The following is a 23,789-nucleotide window of genomic DNA, read 5'->3' as shown; positions in this document are numbered from 1 at the left end:
TTCTTCAGAAAATTTCTCGTTATTTCTCGTTACCTCGGTTAATACGATGTTTAATCATTTATGAAATTGACCCACTGGACCTTCATCTTCCTGCAACCTCTTTTCGCGATGGATACCGGGCAAACGCCTGGTCACTTGTTATTTTCGAATAATCTCGATCGCTCGCGAAGGTTAATGGAAAAAATTGTTTGCTCCGCAGGAAAGTCGGTGGACTAATTTTGCTCGATCGAGAAATTGCAGGGGAATAAAATGAATTGGACGAAACACACGGTGTACCGGTTTTAATGGAATAACAAATCGTGGAAGATCAAAATGAATCGATTTGCTTAATTTCTAGGGAGACAATTGAATATGGGAGTAAACACGAGGTCCGTTGGATGAAAAAATTGCTGGGAAAGTCTGTTATCGGGCAAGAAATTCAATGACCTAGTTTCAGCCGAATGAAAAGCCCGAAAAGGATATAATGAATTAATTGAAGTCCAGAAGAAAATTCCCAAAGTTTCATAGCATATCGAATCCACTTCTGTAGTGTACACTGGGCACAAACGCGATGAAAAGGACTCGTACAAAGTACCTGACCCCTGATTGACCTTGTTCTCGAATTATTTTTATGCTCCAATAATGTGCAGCTGTTTAACCCTATTTGAAGTGACTACTTCCGCTCTAAATTCTAACCTGCAGTTGTTCTATCGCGATATTTCCACGTTGAACTAATTAATCAGTCTCTGGGAAAAGGTGACGATTCATCTTCCTCGAATTTATCTTGCAATTACTAAATTTGTGTCTCAACTGGAGACAAAGTCAGCATACATCGAAATACATAGCAATTTGTCTATAAAGAACATAATCAAAGCAAATGACTAAACATTTGCTATCCTATCCTGTCTCTGTCAAGGACGAAAAGAGCTGATACAAACAGAAATTTGAAAACTCTAATTTTTTTTTTTAATTAAACGCTTTTTATAATCATGGTCGTGTATATACAGCAAGTCAAGCAACTAAGTGAAAAACAAGATCAAACAAGGTTTATGTTCACGTTAACCTCTTCGTATCCCCTTGTATCCCTTCTTCATTATTAAAGTAGGTTCCACGTGTCGCGAAACACCCTATATATTAGGTGTAATACCGTAAGAACGTGTACATTATTTTCTCGTGTGATTTCAAGGGGCATGATGGGAAGAAGGTCGGAAGAGAGAAAACAGGAGTTGACAGGGATGGTAACCGAGATCCTCGGTGTTGCCAGAGTTGTCTTTACTTTCATAAACTTCGCGATAAGGTGTTTTTAGAATCCTTCGGTGCTTTGGGAATTAAAAAATCGCGATGAATCGAAAATTCCACAAATTCAGCTTTTTCACTGAAAAATCTAGAAAAATCGATAGGTCCATAATTCCTTTATTCAAAAATCTGAATAAATCGGAAGATCCATGGTTCTTGCACTTAAAAATCTCGATAAATCAAATGGTCCATGGTTTTTCTACTCAGAAATCTCGATAATTTGAAATTTCCACAGATTTTCCCTTCAAATTTAAATTATTATATAAGATTCGACAGTATTATATTGTATTCAAACAAGGTATCCCTTCACGCGATAATTTGATGTATAATACAACTTCGAATAATCTATCGTTACGAAACGATGATAGAGAGAATGATGTAATAATGAACGCGAATAATATTGCATTCGTTGCATCGATTAAAGTTCACCTCGATGTCACGTTTACTCGCGTCTGGTCACAATGGCCGATAGTTTGACCTTACGTCTGGTCGTTTTGGAACATAAACGTGGCTATGCATCCCTTGCTGAAATCAAGGCGAATAGAACAGGCTTCCCCTTGGTCTCGACGTATTCTCTCTCATTGCACGAGTTCACACTTCCACTCGATCTTGCCTCCACTCATTGTTAGTAGGAGGAAGCGTTATTTCCTCCTATTTCCTTGTAACCTCTCTGCAACACAGATCGTTCTTAATATTCTGGCCTCTCTGTTGGACGCTTAGACGAGAGTCTGTGGCGGTTGTCTGTGCTGGAATATAAAGCAGCCTTAGAAAATTTCCTTTTAAGTTCCCAGGATGGAAGAATAACAGGTATAACGTTAAATCTTGGTCGACGGGCAAGGAAACACAGCGATTTTTCGAATTCTTTGAGAGAAAAATTGTACCTGTATCTTTAGTAAACTGTACTTTTCATTCATGGAGAAGTATTAAAATTATTTTATCGATTTATAGAATTTTTAATAAGGAAGCTTTTATAGATGTAAATACCGTTGATGAATTATATCCTTCGTTTACGTGGAGATATTAAAATCGAACAGTCGCGATTTATTTAATAAATATCAGTTACAGCAACATTTTCATTAAACGATACGAAGTTGCGAGATAAAGAAGAAATCCAGCCATGTTCCAAAGCAGCGAAGTATTTCCAATTATCATTGATCTTTAGGATACTCTGTGGGTCAATCTTACGCTATATCCCGTGGTATACAGTCGTACTCGATATCTAAATAAAATCCCTTTAATCTCCGTCATCTCTGTTCACTGTATCCTGGTTAATAACGCGATCCGAGGAAAGAATTTAATCAAAGAGTTTCGAGCAATTCTCCGTTGAATTTGCGGAGATACACACCGTAGTCACGTCGTCGCAATCGCGTCGCGACATTCATCGTAACACGCGTTGAAACATTTCAATCGGGACTAACTCAAATAACGATAGCCAGTTTCAGAAATTCTGGAAAAAGGTAAAAAAAAAAAATAAAAAAAAAAAAAAAGTCAGAATGAAAGAAGAATAATTCTTTGACTGTTTTTTCTTTTTTTGCGTTCAGTCGCGCTATAGATTCGCGATTGACCTGCGTGTGGACACGAACCACACGAACGAACGAAAATTCGCAAATCAATCGAATTGGCAGAACGAACTGTGCTTCAGACCTTGGAATTCGAATCGTCAGGGATATCGCGTTGTTCAGCGAACTATCGATGACTTTCGACGCGAGAAACAATGAGCTATTGTTTTCGAGCGTGAAAAATACGTAGGAACTCGTGGTGCTGTTTCGTTAATTAACTTTAATAGATCTTGACCGTGCAGCCGGGTACAGTTGAAATTTTCAGTTTCCTCGGAATTTCTGCGAACCTGCTGCACGGAGATGGAAATGTTTTGCGAAGCATGAAGAAACACCGCTAATGAATTCGTCGACACGTAGAATACGATGGAATGGCGGTAAGGAACGATTTTACGTTTGCGAGGTTACGTTGTCGATGGTGAGAGCGTGTATATTCGTAAGTAGAATAAATAAAGTGCATTAGAGAGTCGAGGAAATTATGAGGTTCGTTCTCAACGTTACAGGAGTTCGCAGTGTTGGAAATGGATGAAACGAGTTTCACGATCGGGCACGATGCAAACTTTATTCTCGATGTTACAATAGCATGAAATGGGATAGATGAAATAGGTGCGAATATTAAAATAAATAATGTATCAGTATTGTAGGATGGCGAAACTAATCTCGAGACAGCGAAAATTCACGAAAGAACGAGAACACGATAACGTAAACTCAAAACTCGTAAACTGATTTAACTTAGGAAAAGAACACCAAGATAACGAAAACACACAAAGACGCACTCTTTTAAAACTCTCTTTCCAACACCAAGCGACTCACGCTTGTGCTGGTCACAACCGATTTCCAAGGACTCTGTTTTGCTCGTCAAGGACCACGCTTTTATGCTTTCCTTAACCTGCGCTTCACCTCCCCGTAGAGGAGTCACGCAACTTAATTTTGTTATATAGAATAACTTTTCGATTTGCTTCTAGAAGATATCGATCGGTTTACAATTTGTTTTTGTCGGCAATAGCCGATTCGCGATTTCTTTTGGTATCCTATAGTATCATTCTAAAATAAGTATTTATGTAATTAGTCTGACGACTGTTACTTATACGCTTCTATAATTACCTGACATGAATAGTTTAACTGTAAATAGATTATGAAAGGTATTTAGTACTTAATAGGTGCTACGATACATTTGACCAGCCAAGTAGTTTAAATTAGACATCGTTGTACGTAATTGGGCAAGTAGTATAGGACGTGCGTTGTCAGTCGAGTAGCGTAGATGTGACGGGTGTTGGACCTAGTCAGACAAGTAGTACAGGTCGTACCACGCGGTGTCTGATCAGACGAGTAGTAAAGATTGGATAGTCGTTGCCGAAGGGAGACAAGTAGTACAGGTCTGGCAAGCGCGATGTCTGGTCAAACAAGGAGTTCAAGTCGGTTACGTATACGACGAACACCATGAAGCATATTAAATTAATTTCGTATTTCGTATTAAATTAAAAATTTCCTAAATATATATTTTTTAATATTACGATGTTATTAAAATTGATTACGTATTATTTACTGTAGGAATAGAAGTATCTTCGGTAGATACCCCACTCCCAATATTCCGTTTCCAAGACAGAGGTTAGCTAAGTGCGGTGGTGTCCTCTTTGTCCCTCTTGATGACGATGGTGTTCCTGTAGTGCTGGCCTGGCGGTATCCCCGTAGTCGTCGTTGCTATAGATGGGGTAGCAGGTAGAAGAACGACGGGAAAAGGAAAGGATGCGTTTCGTCCCGGGCCTACTAGCGGACTGATCGGTAAGGCTTGCTTAGCAGGCCCTGCCTTAGACACTGGGATTCTTAGGTGTCACAGGAACTTCTGTCAGGGCCTTGGACCTCAACCTTCGAGACTTTATACGCGTTCCTCGGCATCGAACACGCTCGAGAAATGGCGACCGAGTCTATCTTCCATTTTCGAGGCATCGAGTGACACGTATCCTGCGTTGCAGGAAAGAAGTCATCTCGTTCGGCTGCGGGGCAAGAGGGGTATTCCACTTGCTCCACCTGTACTCTTGTTAGTAATACCCACTCTTCTATGACACTCCCAAAATTACTATCTCCAAGTTCGGTAACGCGTTACGTTAACATAGACGTAAGATATCCGCGAAAGAAATGTTATCTCAGAGTTAACTTACAATGAATTGGAAGCACTACTACGCCAGGCAATAAACGAAGCGACACCAAATGATCGAAAAGGATTTTGTATACACGTAGAAACATTGGAATACGAATAATGGACGAAAGATGGAATAATAGAAGACGCAACTGAAGACCTAGAATTAGAAATACAAAGCAGGCAGTCGAATAAGGAATCAGATGACAATAGCTCGGAAGATTTATAAAGTAAAGGAGTATAAAAGTAATAATAATTAACATCATTTATGAAAATTGATTTAAAATTTAAGATGTATTTTTTATGATAAATTAATTATGTAATTGCATCACACTAGATAACCGTTTAAACAAATCATACGATGCAACATAAATATAAAAAATATATGTATAGTACATCACGTTTACTGCATAATGCAATGAAAAGTTAAACAAGATGCTAATTAGTAATTAATAATTGCAAATAATCATGTGTTCATCCGAAGAATCTGAAGTTAATATGCTTTTGGGATGAGTCTACGCTCTTGCATCTGTTTGTTGCGTCTGTCTCACTCTGTCTCGTTGCTTCGTTCGCTTTCTTTGTCACATGGTGTTCTATGACCGGGCTAATAGGAAGGGATCAGTTCTACCAATAAGGGAAGCGTTTTACTCTACTTCTGCCATGATGTTAGAATGGTTGGACTGGTGGGCATTCGGTCCTACAAGTTTCTCAGATCACTTCTCTCATGCAACGCAGAATAGGTGTCACGGAAACTTCTATTTTGAGGGAAGTCGAGGCTTCACCGTGGACTTGTGAGAAAGTCCTCGAACCTCCTTCAAGTAGGAATCCATCTATTTTCGAGGGTAAGAACTTGGTCGCTACATTTACATTATATATTTATTGCACTTGTTACTTGTGTAGTATCGCAGAATGCCCACCTCGTGTGTAGGTGACTTTGGTTTGGAAAGTCGCCGAGGGTTCGAGGGCCAGGTCATTCGGAGAAACCCCGGCGATGCGTCAGGCCCTTAGCATGACCGTATTTGGTCGTGTTGGGGGAGGCCTTTTAGGGAATATATAAAGAAGACAGAAATGGTTATGAGACGATTCTTGAGAGAGGATTCTTGATAGACGTTTCTTCTTGAGAGACAGTGCTGGAGAGTTGATTGTTATCGTGTTGCTAGTTGTAATCGTGTTGTTAGGTATAATTGTGTCGTTGTAGTCGTAAGAGTTTAGTTAAAATATATATATATCTATATTCGTAGTCTTTACCGTCACCGCACATTGTATTATATTATTATTTTATGTCTAATAAATAGCTTTATATTATTTTAACAACCACCCATGTGTCTACACTTGTATGACGTATTCATCTTTAAAAATCTCTCCAAATAATTATAATACTTCGAAGTATCTTCAACGACGATTTTTCTTCCATGCTATCGCTTGGAATCGTAAAGACCATTACCGCAGTTGAACTCGCGATATATCACGATATTGCGTGTCGCGCGGTCGTCCCTTAAATTCCTATCGCAAAATCGATAGCTGGAATCGAGATCCCCGTAAAATTCTTGACACTTTACATAAAATATATCGCTAAGAAATCGGCAGAATTTTTAACGGCCGTTCCACGCGAGAAATCGCGCATGAAAATATAATGCATGGTACATTATCGACAATATCCCGTATTATCGGACACTTTACGATCGCGCCAATCGTTTCACATTTCAACGATAAAATTGTCCAGCGATTTTTGCTCGTTTTTATTAACGACACAGGTCATGAAGGGTAATTTCTATTGCGCGATTTCGCAAATGCATTTGCTCCTGATAAAGCAACACGGACCACGTGCACGGAACAACGGTCAGCCGTGATTTCTACGAGTCAAGGTCCATCCTATTTGTCACGCAACGAGAAAGTTTAAAATCCCGTCTAAAACTCTCTTCACGCGTAATTTTCACTTCTGTCCATTTAATTTTGCATTTATATACGAACACATTCTCGATGCGTATATAAAACCTAGGATACATCCAACTCGCATTCTAAAACTGTTCGTACGCGTGACTTGATTCAATTTTTCGCGTACATTTGTACGGATTTATGCAGATAGACGTACCAATAATTTCTCCTTCCAGGAATTTTCAAAAATTTATAAAAGAAATAATTTCGATCGTACAAATTTTATTTTATACGAAAATTTATACACAATAAGGCATAAAATATTTCGAATACAAATACAACGAGGAGAAAATAGTAGGTTCCAGAGAATGTAAGTCATCATGGTACAAAATACAGATAAAACGCGATGAAAGGAGGTAACAGCAGGTCGCCTTCAATCTCGAGGTACAAAGCAGCGCAAGGAAAGTATTATTCCGTCCTGGAACAATACTCCGCGACAACGTTTACCGTGCAAGCAGTCTGTAAACATTCGGTATACGCACAAACAGCCGCACAATGGTCCTTTGGCACCCGTTGAGAGTCATCGGCATCCCTTGGTGACCTTTTAGCCCGGAGCACGCAGGAGTATTCTTCACGGGACAATACCTGGCTCCCAATTAAAGCGTCGAGTGAAAAGTTCGCTTCCCCTGCTGAGAGAATTTTTCAAACCTCCTCGTGTATTCCCGTGGCCGACACTGTCGTTCCTCGGCAACTATCTTCAACGCGACAGCAGTTTCCAGAGCTACCAAACGATCTGTGTTTACTATCTTACACGTTCACTACCAGAGGGATTCGAGGAAGATCGAGATTTTCATCCTCTTTCACTCCCATTCGTTCAGAAATATCTTGTAGCGACCCTCGGCGCGCGAAAGAAAGGGGACGAGAGGCTTTATACAACGCGTTGCTACATAGCTGTTTTTGAGAACTTTTATTTTAATCTAAATTCAAAGGTTCTATGACAGCACGTTCTGCTAATCCTCGGACTTCGTCAGTCCGGGCCTCAACAGCCCATACGGGTACCATAAAGCCTCGGGGGATAATCTCAAAATTTATTTAATTTAAATGATAAAAAATAATTAATAGTAAAAAAATATTTAAATTAGTATAAGGATAATCAATAATTTGACTACCTGATCATGTTAATATAAAAAATACATTAATAAAAAATCAATAATAAATTTGATTGATTGGGTAAAACTTTAAATTTGAAAAATTTCTATTATTTAAAAAAGGTAAAGAAAATAAAATTATAATTGAAAATATTAAACCTAGAACTCCACCTAATTTATTAGGAATTGATCGTAAAATTGAATAAGCAAATAAAAAATATCATTCTGGTTTAATATGAATTGGTGTAATTATTGAATTTGCTATTTTAAAATAATCAGGATCTCTAAAATAATAAGGATATCGAAGATTTATAAATATAAAAATTGATAAAATTAAAATAAATCCTAATAAATCTTTAATTGAAAAATAAGGATGAAAAGGAATTTTATGAATATTACTATTTATTCCAATAGTATTTGAAGAACCATAAAAATGTAAAATAATTAAATGTTAATTAAAAAGGGACTAAAGGATCCCAGGCAAGCTTAGCCGCACCGCGGGCTGCGGACCTATGTGGAAACCCCCCTACGTCGCCAAAAATTTCCACGACCGCTCCCTCGCTTTCCCAGAAAACGCGCCGAGGGCGCAAGGAATAGGGGGCACAATTAGTTGCATCTAAAATACCTGATCGGTTAACGAACCGAACTCGGCGTTAACCAACCAGGGCGTCTCCCGCATTTTTGGGGAGACCTCGGCTAATCGGAGAAAGAATCAGTCAATCTTGTCTGAGCGGTCAACGAGTCTAGGTCTTCTCCTCCGACGTCTTGTCTGATACAAAATAAAAGATAAAGTAGAGAAGGTGCTAACCTACGTGTTGTGAATACTACCTACGATCACCTACCTTCCTGCAATCTCATCTCGGGTCTAATTAACGCACCGATGAACCGTCGCCATTTTTCCCGGATTCGCGACCATTGTGGTCACGTAGATGCACTCTTCCCCGCGGGAAATCGGTTAAAAGAGGTTAAACAGCGAGAAGAACCGGAAGGAACGTAACAAAGGTGGAAGCGAATGGAAGCCAGATGGACGGAACGAGTGGTATGAAAATAATTGTCAGCGATCACGATGAAGAGTGATAAGGGACAGCTGGCGAGGGTAATTAACGAAGCTGTCCATTCTCGGGGTTGTTAGGGAGTGTAGAGAGCCTAGACGCGCATTGAAAGAGGCGAAGCTCGCCTGATGAATCGTGGCAAAGGAAATGGAATTAACTTGTATCCTCGACCTCGAAAAATCGCCGTCAGCTTAGATCGAGAAAGTGTTTCAGGTCATTCGAACAGTATGGCGTAGGATAATTGATAAACGATATAAGAGATGTATTAGTAGTTACGAAAAATAAATATGTTCGCGAAATTCGAATATAGCTGAGAATAGAATGGAAGAAAGATCGGCAGTCTTACTCGGCCAACACGCAGGTACAAAATTAAATTAAAAATTTAATTAATAATAATAAAAATTAATTTTACGTTAATTTTCACGGTATCGTCGTCAGCAAAGAAAAATTTATTTCTCCTTTAATTATCAATTTACGGATAATAATAATTAATTTTTCATTGCGTGTTCGGTATAGATTAGAGAAAATTGCTATATTCCAGCACCTGGGAAACGTCAGATAGGAGACGTTTATTTATAGATAATAGACTTTTCAGAGATCGTTCTGAAGGTGAGATTTTTAAGTAAAATCAAACGAAGGCTGGGTTATCTGCTCTTGGAAATTAGCCCGTAAGTCCATTAATCTTGTCTTTGGTAAACGTAAGCCACTTTCGTGTCTGTTATTCTACTCGAGGCTGAGATAAAAACGTTCCAACGAAATATCCAAATTTTTCCTACCCTTAAAATATGCCTCTCCGTGTTTCCGTTAGGGACAAAGCGAAGACAGATTTATTTGTTGCGATTTTGCGAAACGTGAGAGGCTTCTTTCGCAAAAGTTCTGCTCAAAGGTACACAGAGTGCTCGCTACTAGGGTGTTCGTATTTTTGCGATTTTTCTCTAGCATTCACTCCGATTCGCAGTTTCAATTTTTCCACGCGTTTCCCGGATTGAATCCACGACAAAACAACCAAAATGCATTTCCTTTGAACGGGCGATGGCAAAGGAAATTAAAAAGTGGTAATAAAAGGATTCGGTCGGAGAGGAGCAAAAAGCGTTTCATGCTTCTTGTTTCACACGGCTGCGCGTGAAATTATATATGCAAACTTCGGCGGAAAATAGAAAAGCTCGGAAAAATATCACCTAATCGAATCGTATCGTAAATTTTTCTCTATTAACCGATCTCTTTTACTCCTATGCAAAAGGACGCGATAATTTATGACTGTTTCGGCGTTACCAAATTTCCCTCTTATACAATATCGAACTTCTTCCACTTTATCGATTTCGATACTCGTAGGAAATATTACAAACTTCATCGTCTAAGTATTTTCCAGGTAGAAGCGTTTCTCGCCGCTCTTTTCATTGCGATTTCCCAGCATGTTCGTCGCACGAATTTCCACCCCCGGAATACGATTTCGCCTGCATCCGCGTGTACACAGATTCGCGGATAGCGAATTTAAAAGATCGAACGTCTGAATATTTACCCGGTACACAGGTAGCAACGCAAAATCCCGTACAAATATTTACGTATCCGCGGAAATGCTCGTTTAGGAGCTGCCATGCGTTAGAAATAAATGACACGGTGCGGCGAGTATGATCAGTCCTCTCATTACGTCTTCGTTATACGAAATTTCTCCGATTAACTCGCGGAATTCGTTGGAAAATATCAAGCTCTGTCGATGATCCGTTCCTCGTAAAGAATTCGGTCCCTGTAACGATAACACCCGACACGGAAACCTTCGGAATTCTCCGTCTCCAGGGACACACGCGTGCCTTCTTACCCTCCGAATGCTCGTATCGATTCGAATAAAAAGACGGTAACCTGCCAAAATATTTCCTATCTGGCGAGAAACGTGAAACGAATCTCTCTCTCTGCCGTAAAAAAATATTTTTTATACCGGAAACCGTGAGGAAAATTGGGGAACGTGTATCGTTCGCGGAACACGTTTTCCAGCATCGGAAATCGGTCGTCGGTTGCGGCCAGTCGGCGAACAATTGATTTCGATGTTTCCTTTCGACCAAGCTCGACCATACCCATCAATATCCGAAAACGCAGACGAGTCGTAGACCTATCGTTGGTTCGCTGACCAGGCTCCAGCTAACCGGATATATGCGACCGGTTAAATACATATTTGCCGGCAATTTTTAATTACCGTCCCGGGACTAAACAGGTTCGCTTGACGCGAGAATACGAGCCGTCCAGAGACGGGAAATAACGCGTCAGAAATTCGCTGTGACTCGGATATTTCGGGGAAATTGAACGAATCGCCGGAAATTTAGGGGCTCCTTCGAACGATATTACGCTGTGTCGGAACGCAGTGGACGTTCCACTGGATTTCATCCTCTCTTTCTTTCCCATATTTTCCCATCTCATTTTTTCTTATTTATTTTTCTCTCCCTCTTCTTCCTCCCTTTTTCTTCCTCTTTTTCCAGAGGGTACAACGTTGACCCAGATCGTAGGTCGCGCGTACGCATAGGTACGTGTGTGTATGCCATTGTCGTGCGTGTATGCCATCGTGCGTGTAACGTTAACTTCGAAATCGAAATTCTTTTTCTCATATCCGAACGCAAACGTTCGACTAACTTGTCGAAGGGTACCTTTGAGTTTGACTTGGATTGGTTATCGGGAGACAGCTTTGCCTGCGAGAAAGTTGGTAATTGATTCGCGGCGATTCTCTTTCATCGTCGGTGAAAAACAATGAATATAGGAAAGACAGACAGATCAGTGGGGATGAAACGTTTTATAGGTGGTGACATCACTTTGTTCGTGGGACATGTCCGTCACGGATATTTGCCTTTCAGTGTTTCGTTTGTAGACTTTGCTTTATCTGGCAACCGTGAAATAGAATGAGCGATCGAGACGGAAGAAATAAATGGAAGTTTAACTGAATGATTTTATTCCAGGAATTTAACGTCGCCAAGGAACAACACGCGGTGCAGCCATGCTCCTCCGTGGTCGTCGAATCAGGTAAATTTCACTTTCCTTTACGACGAAGATTCCCAAAATATAAAGTAAAAATTCATTCTTGGCAGCGATTATGCTACGTTATTAGGCAATAGAGTGATAATTAAGTTCCATCGCGATTGTTTCTAAATACGATTGAAAATTTGTATCAAAAACCTGTACAAATTGAAATGGCTATAGCAATCCAATAGGTTCTGATCTCTTCGTTTATACAAAATTATTAGCTCACCACGATATTAGTCGGAAATGTCGATACGATTGAAAATTTTAATGAAAAACCTATACAAATTAAAATGACTATAGCAATCCAATAAATTCTGATTCCTTCATTTATGCAAAATTATTTATATGTATATTATATATAAATTATATACATGTAGGATCGGGGTGGGTGGATTGGCTAAAGTAACGTTGCTTTACTGCTTCTTAAAATACAATAAGCTTATACTTATATTATCGGCCACGAAACTAAAGACTCGCTACGGGTACGCTCGACTTTTACTTGTTAGACGCTATCTTGAAGACCGTGAAGGACTGTCCTCGCCCGCGCCCTTGCACCCTTATTTAAACCGTTCATCCTCCTCGTTCATACCCTGACTTTCTTCTCCAGTCATGCTCCTTCCTAACGCAACCTCGGTGGGCCAGGCACTTCAATCACTCTGCACGCATCCTTAAACTTTCGCTCGACTCTACCATAAATAATCCTTGCAGTCGATCCTTGCGCACATGGTCACTTTCATTCTAAGTCCAGACACACTCGACATTTCCCAGAGCCACACTTATTCCATTCCCACGTACATAAAATATATAAATTCGTTTTAAAAATTGTCGGTCAATGTATGATAAAAGCCGCCATTTTTTATAGTAAAGTTGTTCATTCCCATTTTCGAAAATGGATTTCAACCAGAGAAATTTTGGAAACCCTGCTCTGCGACGTCCCTCCCGTCGTCAGAAAATCAGTGCAGCACGAACGCTTTAATCCCCGACGATCTTACCACACACAGATCCCTCTACCATCTTTGCTTTCGAAATTACCGATCGACGAAGACGCCTCGACGCGTGATCCCGTCACGGTCTAAAATCGTGCAACGAAAACCGGAAGATCGTACGCGGGCTAAGTAATCTCGGCTCGTTGCCACGCGTCAGACTCGTGGCTGGGACGTGTACGTTGTAACAAACGATCGCCTTTTACTCGATCGAAACTGTAATCCCGAAAATCCACCTCGCCGTGCCTCGCTATTGCGATGTAAAATGGTGCGGGTTGACTGTGAAAAATGGATTAGAAAGAAATTTACGATCGATACCGTGGCTGAGGTAGATGGAGCAAGTGAAATATGCGATTTTGCATAAGCAGATGTTTCCTTCCTCTGCAAAAGATTTCGATTTGCACGATGATCGTTTAGCGGTTTCCCAACGAGTCTCTTTTTGTTCTATAAAACAATCCAAAATCGAAATTTTCATCACGTTCATGCACGATCCCAGCTATATTTATGGCATACCACGACACTGGCGACGTCGATGGGACCACCAGGTGTTCATTTAGCCTGTTATTATGACGATGATCCCTTGGCTGTAGTACAACGTCGATTAATTCCTATGTGAAACAGGAAGTTTGCCGCATCAAAGTCGAAGCTATCCTGGCGGTAGCGGCGGATCCGGAAGCATGGGCCGATTATTCACGAGGAATTCATCGGTGAGCTCTCAGAGCTCGTTGGAAGGAGCATCCGGGCCATCCAGCCATCGTGGATCCTCGACGCAGGTCCGATCGTTTGGACCTGATGGACGATATCATCATCACAGGGATCCCTTGCACGCTGCTTCGTCTTATCCACCGAGCAAGAGCTCAAGGTATCGCTTAATTGCCAATTTCAATCAGCAATTTATCACGGTATTAGTAATTTAGAGGAATCATGCTACGGTTTGACAGTTTCTTCGAACGACTGAAATTTGTATACACATTGTACAGTATAGAAGATCGTAATCGAATGTATTCGTTAGACTAGATTGAATTAGATTCGTTCGAGGAAATTCCATCGTATTTCCCGTGAAATCTTGCTAATTGCTCGAGCATTGTTCAAGCACTGTGGATCGGGTTACGAATGACAGTCTAATGAAATCTTAATTTTACAAAGCGATCCACGCGAATTCTCGGTTCCACGAACTCCCGGGATATGATTAAATTGTTCGTTAACCTATTTCTGTTTTGTAAAAAAATTATTAACACACGGATACCTCCGCGTGTATGAAAGTCGAAGCCAATTAAAGTACGAAACGTTTGAAAAAGAATCGCGAAGCGGAGATTCATATGGTATTGTTAATATTGAACAAGAGATACCAGTTTTATTAAATTTCGTTATATCACGAGTGCTACAGGAACACTTTGCGTGCATAAAGTCTATGTAACCAGGCAGCGGTTTTCCATATTTTAAGAATTAAACAGAGTGATCAAAGGCGAGATATTATGATAGAATATAATTACTCGTGGATGATAGGCACGTATTATTTCTAATTAGCTATGTAACAGAGAGAACTGAGTGCACCTCACAATCGATTGCTAAACGCACAGATCGCCGTCACCAGGCCGTGCAGCATCGCTAGATGCACGCTGTGGGAGTCCAGCCAGTTGTTCCGGAAGTCTTTTGAGCAGTAATGCGTCACCATCTCAGAGCTCTCTGTCGTCTCTGGCAACAGGTGTGAGCTCTTCCTGCGGTGGTTCCTCGATAAGCGTTGCCCACGGAGTTTCCAGATCAGCTGGCCGAAGTCTTTCACCCCTTCTTATTCCACCGTCACGCATTTCCGGGAGGTGAGACAACCCCGAATCGTTCCATCAAAATTTAATGAGAATCGCGAATCCGAGCAACGATCGATAAATTGCTCGGTGATAAATGATTGCTCGTTCGTGCATGGCTAAATAAATTTTTCATTTCGCATTTTTACGTTTCGCGATCGTATTTGCTCTAGCTTCGGCCTGAAGTATTTACATTTGGAGAATTTTCGTTACAGATATTGCTTTTACCGATTAATCCCTGAATGCAAAATTTCTTTCATGCAACAGCGACGGTGGACCACCTCCTCCAGCCTCGCCATTGGGTTCTATACAGCCAGATCTCTACCAACGAAGAGATGGCCCTATTCATCTCAAGGCTCGAGGGTGCGCGTAACATCTTTCCCATTTAATATACCTTTTCACACTCGGATATCCGCGTTCCTTCTTTATCTCCGCGGATTATCTTTAAGAAGACGCGGATATTAAGAATAAGATCCAGAGTACTCGCAGACTCTCGCTGGTTAATCAATTTTCGATACGTATGCACGTAAAACCTCGAAACCGAGCGAAACGGAGGCAGCCATAATCGGATGTAACTCCGAGGACGTCGCGAGAACTATTTACCTAATCCTAGTGACGCTATTTTACATACAAACGTTGCAAATTGGCGGAAACTTCGCGAGCGTGTATCGACCTGGTAACAATCTCATTCTCCCTTCTTACGTTACACCCTTTGCTTGTTAAACTTTCTAACGAAGTTGCTGAAACACCCTGTACGCGATGCTAACACGCCACGTCCGTGATACCACGTTGCTCCATTAACCGGTTGAAGAAAGCATCGAAGAATGCTCATTCGATACTGCAACGTTAGCCTCGTATTATTACTCGTGTTATTTATCGTGCGCGTTTAATATCGATTTAATAGATCGAGGCAGTATATTCGTAGAACGAAACTTTGGCTCGCCACCGGGAAATATTATTCGATGACCTACATGTCGATCTATTCCTGCCCCAGCACGCATAGAGTCTAAAAGGATTGAATTACCGGATATACGGCAATCGGATACGAAAACCAGCCATTTTATTTGACTTCCAGGCGAAACACGTGGATGATTAATTCTTTGGTCAATAGGAAGGTACACGTTAACGCTTCGTATTGCGACCTGTATTAATTGCAGTCTGCGATACGTGTAAGATCGAGCAACGCGAGTAAGCGTAGATCACTGTTTATCGTTAAATCCAAAAGAAGTTAATGTGCACTAGGATCCAACAAAAATGGCCGACAAAACTGTTCTACGTGAATTTTAATCTGTAATATCCATTGAATAATTCTTGTAGAATTTAACGCTTCGTATTGCGACGTGTATTAACCCTTTGCACTCGACGATTTTTTGACTAGAGAATAGTAGAAATTCAAAGATTCTCTACTGAAAAGCTGACGATACCGTTTGGAGCAGTAAATAAAGAATTGTAGAATTATTTCACTTCGATACCTCGCACACTGTTACATCACATTAAATTTGATATATTAATTAATATCGATCTTCCAAATTTTATGAAACCGTGACTGAAGCTCACCTCTCGAGTGCAAAGGGTTAATTGCAGTCTGCGATACGTGTAAGATCGAGCAACGCGAGTAAGCATAGATCACTGTTTATCGTTAAATCCAAAAGGAGCTAATGTGTACTAGGGTCCAACAAAAATGGCCGACAAAACTGTTCGCGTGAATTTTAATCTGTAATATCCATTGGATAATTCTTGTAGAATTTAACGCTTCGTATTGCGACGTGTATTAACCCTTTGCACTCGAGAGATGAGCTTCAGTCACCGTTTCATAAAATTTGGAAGATCGATATTAATTAATATATCAAATTTAATGTAATGTAAAAGTATGCGAGGTCTCGAAATCAAATAATTCTACAATTCTATTATTATACAATTCTTTATTTACTGCTTAAAAAGGTATCGTCAATATTTTAGTAGAGAATCTTTGAATTTCTACTCTTCTTTAGCCAAAGAATCGTCGAGTGCAAAGGGTTAATTGCAGTCTGCAATACGTGTAACATCAAGCAACGCGAATACGCGTAGATCACTGTTTATCGTTAAATCTAAAAGGATGCAATGTGCACTAAGGTCCAACGAAAATGGCCGATAATACTGTTCGACGTGAATTTTAATCTGTGATATCCATTGGATAATTCTTCTTATAGAGAACTCTTCACGAGTTCTAGAGTTCTCTACAAGAATCACCCAATGGTTATTACAGATTAGAGAAAAAGTTGAAATTCCTTGGACAGAGTAATTGAGTGACTCGTGCCTGATTTTCCAACGCGATTATTATGCCGTGTCGTGGTCGATTTCGGAATTCCCACGAAACAGAGAGAAATGAAAAATAAATGGAAATGCAATTTCGCGCTCTATTCGAGTTTGATACTCGAATAATTTTCGTCCATTTCTATACCGCGCTAGAATTTTGCGTCGTTTTTATACGCAGACGTGGCGAATTTTATAACCGTACGCGAAACGAAAATTTATTCAGAGCACACGGTAGATCGCGGTTTACAAAGCAATCGCTCGTATTGCACAATTTGCGTGTTATTTTTATTGGCACGTGAGCAATTTCGGTATATTAACGCACGAATAAACGAGGGGAAAATCGGAATCGGTTGCGAAGCATCGCGAGGAATGAATGGAACTGCGAGGTTACGATGGAGTAACGAGTGCCTTCGTGTTGGATGTAATTTTAGAAATGGGAAGAGTTTAGGTCGGCTACATTTGCGATTCAAATACGACTTCGATCGATCGGATTTGCACGTACACTTGATCGAGGCGCATGATCTGGCTGGAAGCGATCAAGGAGGATTCAACGATCCTTACGTGAAGCTGACCCTCAGCCCTGAAGTGGATTCGAGGAAACGGCAGACACAGATATACCGTAACGAGTCGAACCCGTTCTTCGATCAACAATTCAAATTCCCTGTCAGCAACGACGAACTTCAGGACAAGACCCTAGTTTTACAGGTAATTCAGCATGATCCTTATTATCCTGCTAATTTTCTACCCTTTGGCATAGACCTCCGTTCAGAGAGTAACTTTCAGCGAGGAAGTTTTGCACTTGTTCCTGCTTACAAGTTAGTTTTGGTCGTTAAATAAATGCCTCGATACCTCATCGATCTTTTAATAAATGTTAGCAGAACGAAATCTTTCGAAACTATTAACGAGACCGGGCTGGAGAAATAATTTAATTTCTTGCTACCGTTTATTGCACGAATTATAAACGATATTCGTTGAACTTTATGCAGGAAGAAATTAATAGTTCCCTTGACGTTTAACGAAGCAAGGCTTCCTCTGTTTCACAGGTGCTCGATTACGATCGTTTCTCCAGGAACAATATAGTAGGTTCTGTCAAGGTACCTCTACATATTTTGCGATTAGACTCTCCAACCTCGACCGAGGAGGTATGGGGTGAGATCGAGTGCGAACCAAAGCCACGTGAACAAATTCAAGAGGTTCTGCTGTCACTCTCTTACTTGCCAAGCGCCGAACGATTGACAGTCGTGATCCTGAGGGCGAGGAATCTGTTTCCTCCGCAGGTAAACTCGTCAAATTTTATTTATTCTTTTCTATATTCTATCTCTTTTTAATTTCTTCGTAATCCTTTCTATTTTTATTTTTAATCCACCATATTTCCCATGGCTATCGATATTTCCTTGTAGTCGCGATATGAAAAATAAGTTATGAAAGATATCGGTGACACGTTTTAATATTCCACGTGCCGGATTGGCATGGTGTCGCGCAGGACAAAGAAACCTTAGATTCCTTCGTGAAAGTAAATCTCCTTTGCCGAGAGAAGAGGGTGAAGAAGAAGAAAACTGCTGTAAGAAAAGCCACGACCAGCCCCGTTTGGAACGAGGCGCTGTCCTTTGATGTTCCTTCCAACTATCTCGAGTCATCAGCCATCGAGGTAAATATACGTCTAACGTTTAATCAAGCTTGTCCAGTTTCCCCACGATTCAGACCGTCGTGTCTTGGAACAAATAAAACAATTGTCGTGCGAAAACTAGCTTCAAAGTCTCTCGTGTCGCGATCATATGGATTTCAGGAAGTAGCTTAAATTGCATTTGAATTGTTGAAAATAAGATTTTTCTCTCAAAATTATTTCTACGATCTCCTTTCTCCACTGTTTCCAATCTTTGGCAATAATTCGTCGATAACGAAATAAATTTTTCCTGCTAGATTCCATCGATGAAATACGTTTCGCAACGCGTTGCTCGTTAGGTTACATCAAATGGGTTGGACATTTTACACGAATCCTTCGACATAATTAATTCAGAAATGGTTCTTAATACCGGATTCACGGAGGACGCTTTTATCTGCGATGCAGCCAGATGTTGACAGGAACTCCCTTTCAAAGTGTTATTTAAATCGGTGGTTCGTGAATTGATATGCATAACAAAATTCCACGGGGGTGAGCGTTCGGACTATATTATACGATCCTCCATCAAGAGGGGAAAAATCACATTTTCACCGGCGTGAGAAAAATTTAATTTTCAAATTTTATGCCGAGAAACGTAGTTGCCCGCTTTTCCCCATTTCCCGTCTCGTTCAAGATCATTGGAAAATTGGAATTAAAATCGCGTCGACGAAAGGATCGATTGCGCTTTCCAACCTTTGGCTCGAATTATCGAAATTCTTCGGTGATCCACGAAAACACTAACTTCTCAAAAAATACCGACGCGTTAATGCAAGTTCCGAAATTTGCCATATTCGATGCTCATGCGTGTATTTTAAAGAGCGAGACATGTCCATTTATAAGAATTGGATTATAAGAATTCAAAAATTTGGGGAACGTGACTAATTATCTTCGAATGTTGCTCTTTTCGTAAAGGATTAACCCTTTGCACTCGAGAGGTGACTTTCAGTCACCATTTAATCAGATTCTAAAGATCGACGTTAATTAATATATCGTAGAATGGCGGAACTAATCTCGAGACAGCGAAAATTCACGAAAGAACGAGAACACGATAACGCAAACTCAAAACTCGTAAACTGATTTAACTAAGGGAAAGAACACCAAGATAACGAAAACACACAAAGACGCGCTCTTTTAAAACTCTCTTTCCAACACCAAGCGACTCACGCTTGTGCTGGTCACAACCGATTTCCAAGGACTCTATTTTGCTCGTCAAGGATCACGCTTTTATGCTTTCCTTAACCTGCGCTTCACCTCCCCGTAGAGGAGTCGCGCAACTTAATTTTGTTATGTAGAATAACTTTTCGATTTGCTTCTAGAAGATATCGATCGGTTTACAATTTGTTTTTGTCGGCAATAGCCGATTCGCGATTTCTTTTGGTATCCTGCAATATCAAATTTAAAATTACCTAACGATATGTGGAATATCGAAGAAATATAATTTTATGTCTTAATTTGCATACGATTTCTCATTTACCATTTTAAAAATATCATCGACTCTATGACAGAAAGTCTTCGAATGACTATTTTTCTGCAACGAAAAAGTCGTCGAGTTAGCAAAGGGTTAATCATTTCGAGCGCGAGACCTGTTATTTCGACGTGCAATTTATGAGCAGTTAGAATGAACTTATCCAAGAATCACGGAATAAACCATCTACCGTAGATCGAGCGTTTAAGAAATAGAACTTCCGTTTTCACTGAAACGTAAAACTCGTCTGTCGCAACGCCGTTCCCGAGGACACGCAACCCCTCGACTATAAACGAGTTCCATCGATTACGAGTTATCGATTTGCGTCATAGGGTCGCCTGCAAAAACCCCGCAGCAATTTCGAACACCCCTTCTCCACCGGGTCCACGTGGAGAAGAAGCCTGTTAGGGAGGATTTCGACGATAGATACGTTTCCGTTTGTCTTCGCAAATTGTCAGACCGTGATGGACGTTGCAGTTAACGACTAAAGTTAAGAAAACGCGTTCGACTCGTGGATGGGAGATCCATTTACGGGGAAATCGCGTGTTTGCGTAGCTGAATGTCGGTCGTGGCCATCGACGAGCGTATTCCGTGGCGTCTGCGAGCAATTCGCCTTGAAGGAACGGCGAGAAACGAGAAAGATACATAGAAGCGACCTTCGTAGACGAACGACAGGTCTAGACTGAATATCGATGAGCTTCCGTGGATGTTTCCGCGGAGGTCCCCGGATGAAACACTGTGCACGAAATGAATGAGTTGCCAGTGGTTCGAGAACGTCTTGGGGTGAAGAATCGATCCAGCGTGGCAAAACAGCCGCTCCCAGATGATTGGAAATTTCTGAATCGCGTCGAAAATATATTGTTCGGAGAATTACGTTTCTTCCGTGATAAAATGTGATTTTCATCGAAGAAACGCCGTGCCGTTATTCTCGGTATTTCTTCAAATTAATGCAACATATCTGAATTTTACACAGGTATTCGTGTAAAGTGGCCATTCCTGGATAACACCTTTCTTTCGTAAATCTGACGAAAATAATAGCGCGGATAGGAAAGAATCTGACTACGCAAATGATCTATCGCGTTGAATTTTCGAAAATTTCTCAAAGACTGTGATTTTTACCGAATATTTTTGACAGCAGCATCGTATCGTACTAATCTTGATTTAATTTCCTCGAGAAAGCTTAAAAATCGTGACGTGGTAAATGATGATACGAGAAATTCGAACGACTCGAACGATGCCAATTCACGAATATCGAAAGAAATCTCTCCTATCCACGCGAAGCAATTTGAATTTTCTTTGCCGTCTACAGAAAAGAGGCAGAAGAGGGAAATAAAGGAAAATTATGGAATTATTTTTTTTGCAAGGTATGCGTGATGGACTCGAGCAACGAGTTCATGGGCGGAAACGTGATGGTTGGTTCCTGTATCGTTGGTCCTGCTATACGAGGGCTGGAAGGAAGCGGAAATAAAGGAAGAGAGCACTGGCAACACATAACTCAATCGCCGAGGAAGACCATCGCTATGTGGCACACGTTACATTAAAAGGCAAAGGGGAGGGAAAAAGGGAAAGATAGAGAAGAGAAAGAATTGTCAATCGATGTTTTACTCGTCGTGTATCATTTTCCAAAGAAGCGAAACGTGGCCACTTTTGTGCAGGCGTGGACGCATTTCTTTTTTTGCTTTCTTGTCGGATCGCAAAGGGAGGAGTACAATCAGACAACGTAGGATAAATAATCGGTAAACGGTATATGTAAACAACAGTAGCAGTGTTATATATGTGAAACCGCTTTTATGGATGTACTCGAGACCACTAACGAACAAGAAAACCGCGAAAATGCACACCGTTGTTGTCCGTTCCAGCGAATTGCAAGGATCGATGTCCCTCAATCCTCGTGAACCTATTAATATTTCGCTGTACCAGATTTTCCGTAGGTTTACCGTGACCTTCGATCGAATGGGTTATCTAGAGGCAATGATAACGTAACACGAGACGAACAGTAGGAGTTCGTTTATTTATTAAAGAGGAAATCGTGTCACGGCAATTGGAAGAATATTTCGAAGAACGACAGAGAGGAGAAACTTATGTACGAAGGAGGAGACAATCGTTTTGTGTATGCATTACATATATATATATACACAGACACACAGACACAGACACGTGTTATATTTATATAATTTGTTTCTACTGGCGGCCAAATGTACCTTACACAATCAGTGAGATAATTACTACAATGACGAATACGCGTGATAATAGATAATCGTGCTTCAAACGATGAAAAACAAACTACATAGTTTTCGTTACAGAGTATACACGGAATTATTTCCCCGAAGTAATATTTCAAAATAAGATGTTCAAACAATGATTCAAACCACCGTGCGAGTACGTGGATAATAGGAAAAAGGGAAAGGAAAGGGAAAAGGGAGACGAATAATTTGAGGAATAATATGTTTTTTCTAGTCTTGACATGCGATTTTTATTATAGTCTGAAACCACTGCAGAAACGAGGTATATATGTATACATATGTACTTCCTAGGCCTAAGTTTGTACTATACAACAAAACTGACCTCAGAGAAGTACAAGGTGCCCGAGGATGCGCTGTGCATATTACATAGTTTACAAACGAACTGAAAGCCTAATGAAAAACGATTCTCCTCCGATAAATATAATCTAACCGTGTTATCGTCATTAATGTCGTAATTGCGAGTACGTAAGCAGCAACAGAAAATGCAAAAAGAGAAAAAAAGAAATCGCGTGTACTATTATCGTGTAACGTTCGTTCAGACGCGAGTCTTAACATTATTCAACGCATGGATACGTGCAAAATAATACGCATCATACGGATTTTTCGATACCGATGAAAACAAAATGTACAATTCTCGATTTATTGCGTTCCTTTTTCACACTTTTGCTAGACGCAACGCTGCTGAAGAGTAAGAGAGACAAAAAAAAAAAAGAAAAAATCAAATTCTGTCTAGTAATAACGAAGTCTGATTTATACGAAAGATAACGAAGAAGAAGAAATAAAAACCAAATGAAAATGTGAACATTTCCGACCAAAGTTTATCATATCATATATACTGATAATTTTGAAAATTCCAGAGCTTAGATCTATTTATTGTTAATTTAAGAGAGTTCGATTAAGGAACCTGCCGTACTTATAAATATTTTAGACTCGTACGTGTATTCAAGCGATTAAATATTTCTGATCCGTTGGCTGAGAAAAAACTGATAACGTAACAAGAGTTACCTTGTGAAAAGAAATAATGAAAATTAAATGTTGATTATCGTTAAGTATATTATAAGTAAGTATAAATATATGTTATATAAACATACAATGATATATGACTACGTGAAACGTAACAATTGGAAAAATTAAAAAGATTTGTTGGGAAGGAACGCTTAACTAACTATGAGCGTGGTCCGAATCGTACGCTTAACTTATACTTAACAGTATTTCTATTATATCCTATGTATCGCAGACGATACGTGGTATTTATATTAAAAAGACATATATATATATATATATATATATATATA

At 40.1% G+C, this 23,789-nt stretch overlaps 1 protein-coding gene across 3 annotated transcripts in view; it reads left to right on the top strand.

Annotated features, from left to right (window-relative positions):
• Nucleotides 1–22,084, top strand: part of Sytbeta (Synaptotagmin beta) — a 123,414-nt gene extending 101,330 nt beyond the window's left edge. For all 3 annotated transcript variants that reach the window (XM_017899219.1, XM_017899221.1, XM_017899220.1), the window contains exons 4-11: nt 11,983–12,046; nt 13,651–13,891; nt 14,610–14,846; nt 15,099–15,194; nt 17,558–17,831; nt 18,170–18,403; nt 18,610–18,774; nt 21,616–22,084. In XM_017899219.1, coding sequence (XP_017754708.1) covers nt 11,983–12,046; nt 13,651–13,891; nt 14,610–14,846; nt 15,099–15,194; nt 17,558–17,831; nt 18,170–18,403; nt 18,610–18,774; nt 21,616–21,792 — 1,488 coding nt within the window. In that variant the 3' untranslated portion in view covers nt 21,793–22,084. The remainder of the gene's footprint in view (nt 1–11,982; nt 12,047–13,650; nt 13,892–14,609; nt 14,847–15,098; nt 15,195–17,557; nt 17,832–18,169; nt 18,404–18,609; nt 18,775–21,615) is intronic.
• Nucleotides 22,085–23,789: the final 1,705 nt, after the last annotated feature.

Source organism: Eufriesea mexicana, unplaced genomic scaffold (assembly GCF_001483705.2).
Source record: "Eufriesea mexicana isolate 0111107269 unplaced genomic scaffold, ASM148370v2 scaffold798, whole genome shotgun sequence".
In the NCBI taxonomy this organism is placed as follows: Eukaryota; Metazoa; Arthropoda; class Insecta; order Hymenoptera; family Apidae; genus Eufriesea; species Eufriesea mexicana.
This window is presented reverse-complemented; position numbering and strand designations above follow the sequence as displayed.